Raw genomic sequence first — 4,237 nt, forward strand, 5'->3', positions numbered from 1 at the left:
GCCCGCGAGCGCGGGCGCGGAGGCACTGGCAGAGGTGGCGCTGTCCGTCCCCAACTTTGTGCATTTCGTCCCCTCCAGCAGCGTCTGCGGCGGCGCGATGCTCGGCCGCGGCTTGGGCGCCCACGCCGCCGCCGCGCGGCCGCGCTGCTCCCGGCTCATCGCGCGCGCGCAGCTGCCGGTGTCTGCCGGCGGCGGGCGCGGCTGCGGCCGCGCCGCAGGCGCTGCCGTGGCCGCTGCGGCCGCGGCCTTTCCGGCCTTGCGCGCGCCCTTGCCGTTGACAAGAGCCTTTGCGGAGCCTGGCGCGGGCGGCCAGTGCTGCAGCGGCGCCTGCAGCTCGCCATTTGACGGCTGCTGCTGCTGCTGCTGCTGCTGCTGTCCTGCACCGCCATTAGCCGCCAGCTTCTTCGATGCACGCAGGGCCTGAGCAACGGGCGTCGGGAGCATGGGGCGTGGTCGCAACGCTGGTGCAGCGGCCCGGACGCTCAGGTGGCCCTGGCAATACGCAGGGACGGGTCAGCTGCCAATAATCTGGCCTGTTCAGCTCGCCCCCAGCCGCGCCCGCGAGCCTCAAGCACCGCATGCAGCAAGCAACGGGGATGGAGCACTTGCAGGCGCCGCACCTTATTGGTTTCGCAGGGAAGCCGCCGGTTGCTGAGGCACGTGCGGCACTGCCCGCAGCGCCGCACCCCGCCGCCCCCGCGCGGCCGCGCCGGCGCCCCTCCTGCGGCCTCGACCACGGCGCCGCTGCTGCCGTCGCCGCCGCCGCCGCCCTCTCTGCTGCCTCCCTGCTGCGCCGCCTGCGTCCATGGCTGCGCCTCCTGCGCAAACTGCTGCTGCTGCTCCCGCTCCTGCTGCTCCTGCTGCTGCTGCAGCTGCTGCTGCACCTCTTGAGCGAGCGACCGCTGCTCTGGCCCCGCCGGGTTGAACTTCAGCTGCGCCGCCTGGAGCAGCTTGCGCTGGTTCCGCAGCTGCACCAGCTGCGCCATCATGCTAGGGTCAACCCCCGGGCCGCGCCCATGCAATTGATCGGTTCGCTGCTGCTTCAACACACTCAGCAGTGCGAGCTCCAGCGGGGCGGGGTGCATCAGCTGCTGCTGCTGCTGCTGCTGCTGCTGCTGAACAAGGGTGTGCAGTTGCTGCCTCTGGTGCAGCATGAGCTGCGGCTGACTGGGGTCCAGCTGCTGTGTAGCCTGCCTGGGCTCGACGTGCTGCCCTTGCATGTGCAATGATACCTGCTGAGAAAGGGCCATGGCAGCCTGCTGCTGCTGGTGCTGGTGCTGGTGCTGCTGCTGCTGCTGCTGCTGCTGCTGCTGCTGCTGCTGCTGCTGTTGAAGCAGCTGCCGCTGCTCTCCTGTTTCCCACTCCTGCACGTGCTCCCACTGCTGCTGCTGCTGCTGCTGCTGCTGCTGCTGCTGCCACTGTATCTGTTGCTGCTGTATCTGCTGCCGCTGTATCTGCTGCCACTGTATCTGCTGCCACTGTACCTGCTGCCACTGTATCTGCTGCCACTGTTGCTGCTGCTGCTCCTCTTGCAAGTCCTGGATCTGCTGCCGTTGATGCCGCTGCCATTGCTGTTGGCGCTGCAGGGCAGCTGCCTGCCACTGCTGGCCATGAGCCCCAGCTTGAGCCGAGACCGGCACGGCCGCGGCCGCACCAAAGATGCCATCCGACAGCCCCGTTACCACCTGCGAAGGCGCACCGCCCATGTCATCCAGCGGCCGTTTTGTGCGGGCGTGCCAATGGCCCGTCGTTGCGTTGTACACGGCGCCCGCCTGCACAGGCGCAGCGGGGACGCCACCGTTGGCTAGAGACTCCTGCTGCTGCAGGGCCGCCAAATGCTGCTCCTGCATCGACTGCTGCTCCAGCAGCTGCTGCTCAAATAACTGCTGCTGCTGGGAGTGCTGGCGCGCAAGTTGTTGGGCGCCCAGCTCGGCGAGCCGCTGGCGCAATTGCTGTTGTTGCTGCTGCGGTTCCTGCTGCTGACGGTGCTGCTGCTGCTGTTGCTGCTGCTGCTGCTGCTGCCGCTGCTGCTGCTGCTGCTGCTGCTGCTGCTGATGGTGGTGGTGGTGCTGACGGGGCTCGGCCATTAGCGATGGCTGCTGCAAAAGCCAGGCCGCAGGCGCCAACGCATCAGGCTCACAGTCCACCTGGCAGCTGAGTGGATTGGAGAGCGCCGGCTGCAGCTGCCCTATCAGATGACCGCCGTTGAGCAGCATCTCCTCGGCCCGCAGCCTTTTTGCGGGCGGGCCCTCTGCCACGTCCTGCCCAGCTGCAGCGAGCGCGGGCCCGGCCCACGCGCCACCTTGCGACATGAGCCCGGCCGCTGCTGTGCCCGCGCCCGTCGGCACAGATGCTCTCAGCAGTACCGGGCCCGTTGGATAACTCTGGGGCAACATATCCGCCAAGTAGCCTCCTGGAAAGGCCATCGAAGCCCTCAGACAAGGCTCGCGGGCCCCTCGCGGCCCCCTCGCCTCACGGTTGGATTTTGCGAGACGAAAAGCATGAAAAATGTAATTGATGGCTCAAAAAGCGCAGCAGGATGGCTGGTACCAGAAGTCCTTCAAAACTTGTTTGGGATAAAGAGCTGTGCTTTGAGGGTTGGTGAGTTAGTAACGCAGTCGGTTCAATAAGTTATTTCGAGGCATGTGGGCGCCAGGCAACCAAGTGGCCCGAGGTCAACGAGCGGCGACGGTGCATACGTCGTGCGCCCACGCACCCCTGGGACTGCAGCAAGAAGGGTTGTCTGCCGGGCACGCGGGGAATCCCTTGTGTGAGTATGTTCAAATGTACAGCATGCATGTAGCAAATGCTTTGGTTCGACCACTGCATGCGGGTTGACCACCTTGCCCCCACAGCCAAAGACTGGGTCAACTCAAGACCTGTCCTGTGTGCCACAGCCCATGCGTCCTGAGTGCATCGGGAAATTTTTATTACACTGCAACATGATGATGGCTGAAAATTCGTTTCTTGTGGTGCTGCGTACTCGCAGCTGCACGCCCATAAATGCTTGACACAAAAAATGCAGATGGAAACGATATTTGTGTCAGGCCGGCACCACACAGGCACTCCAAAGCCCAATGCCAGACCAAGCATGCACAGCTACTTGTGTGGCAAAGACACTAGCGCAAGGGTGTCAAAAGCAGATAGTCACAAGCAATTTTTCAGTTGCAACACCTGCAGCAGCAAACCGTATGTGTAGGAGCCCCCCCTCCGTGTCAAAGTCCGTCGCCCCCTGCTGCTGTGCAATAAGGACTGAATAATCACGAGCAGGCCGCCGCCCGGGCCCCGTGCGCTCACGCCCCGCGTGCCGGCGCGCCGCAGAGCGCCTCGGGATGGAAGCCGGCCAGCGGCGGCCGGTCGCGCGCGAGCGAGACAAACGCGGGCACCGCCACCAGCGCGGCCTGCAGGGCCACGCTCGCCACGAACCGCACGAGGGACAGTGCGGTCAGCAGGGACGGGTGGCCGGTGCGGCGCACCACCTTGTCCATCGCCCAGATGCCGAAGGGCGTGACGGCCACGTTCACAGCTGCGTAGGCCAGCGCGATCTGGACGTGCAGGCGGCCCGAGATTAGGAACGAGAGGGCTGTGCCGCACATCGAGACGGTCAGCACCAGCTTAGACGTGGCCGCGACGACCTGCGGGCGTTCAAGAGGGACACGAGAGGGAGAGTGTGTGTGTGTGAGAGAGATTGTGTGTGTGTGTGTGCTTGTGCCACAAGTGCAAGTGTGTGTTTGTTGGTGTGTGTGTGTGTGTGTGTGTGTGTGCGCGTGTGTGTGTGTGTGTGTGCATGTGACAGAGTGAGAGAGAGGCAGGGAGGGAGTAAGGCGAGGTGCGCATGCAAATGGGGATGCAGGTGCGCAAACGCGATCAGCAAGCACGCCCTTGGGGGGCGCCCCTGACGGCCCGCGACACCGCCGGAGAGCGACGCAGCCCGCGTGCAGCGCGGCTTGCAGCTCGATTTATGGTTCTGATGCCTCACTTGCAGCAACATTTGGACGAACCCTGCCGTGCTCTCACCTGGGGGTGCAGCCCGTCGGCCACCAGCATAGGAAACACAAACGCGCCGCCGCCCTGCCCAAGCATGCCGGCCAGCACGCCCACGACCAGCATCAGCGGCGGCATCGCCGCCAGCCGCGGGGCGCCCCACTGTATCGCAGCCTCATTGGCCACCAGCCGCGCCTCGCTGGCCGCGGCCGCGCGCTCCGCCGCGGCCGCGCGCCCGCGCGCGGTGGGGCGC

At 65.5% G+C, this 4,237-nt stretch overlaps 2 protein-coding genes across 2 annotated transcripts; both read right to left on the minus strand.

The window, feature by feature from the left end:
* Window positions 1–620: 620 nt before the first annotated feature.
* MNEG_14585 (hypothetical protein) lies at window positions 621–2,312 on the minus strand (the record flags this gene model as incomplete). Its single annotated transcript, XM_014036942.1, has 1 exon — window positions 621–2,312. A coding segment is annotated over one exon (1,692 nt), but the record flags the coding sequence as incomplete, so codon positions are not given.
* Window positions 2,313–3,293: 981 nt separating this feature from the next.
* MNEG_14586 (hypothetical protein) lies at window positions 3,294–4,122 on the minus strand (the record flags this gene model as incomplete). Its single annotated transcript, XM_014036943.1, has 2 exons — window positions 3,294–3,635; window positions 4,018–4,122. 2 exons carry the CDS (start codon window positions 4,120–4,122, stop codon window positions 3,294–3,296), a joined length of 447 nt encoding a protein of 148 aa, XP_013892397.1.
* Window positions 4,123–4,237: the final 115 nt, after the last annotated feature.

The sequence above is a fragment of the Monoraphidium neglectum genome, assembly GCF_000611645.1.
Source record: "Monoraphidium neglectum strain SAG 48.87 unplaced genomic scaffold scaffold04602, whole genome shotgun sequence".
NCBI classification, from domain to species: Eukaryota; Viridiplantae; Chlorophyta; class Chlorophyceae; order Sphaeropleales; family Selenastraceae; genus Monoraphidium; species Monoraphidium neglectum.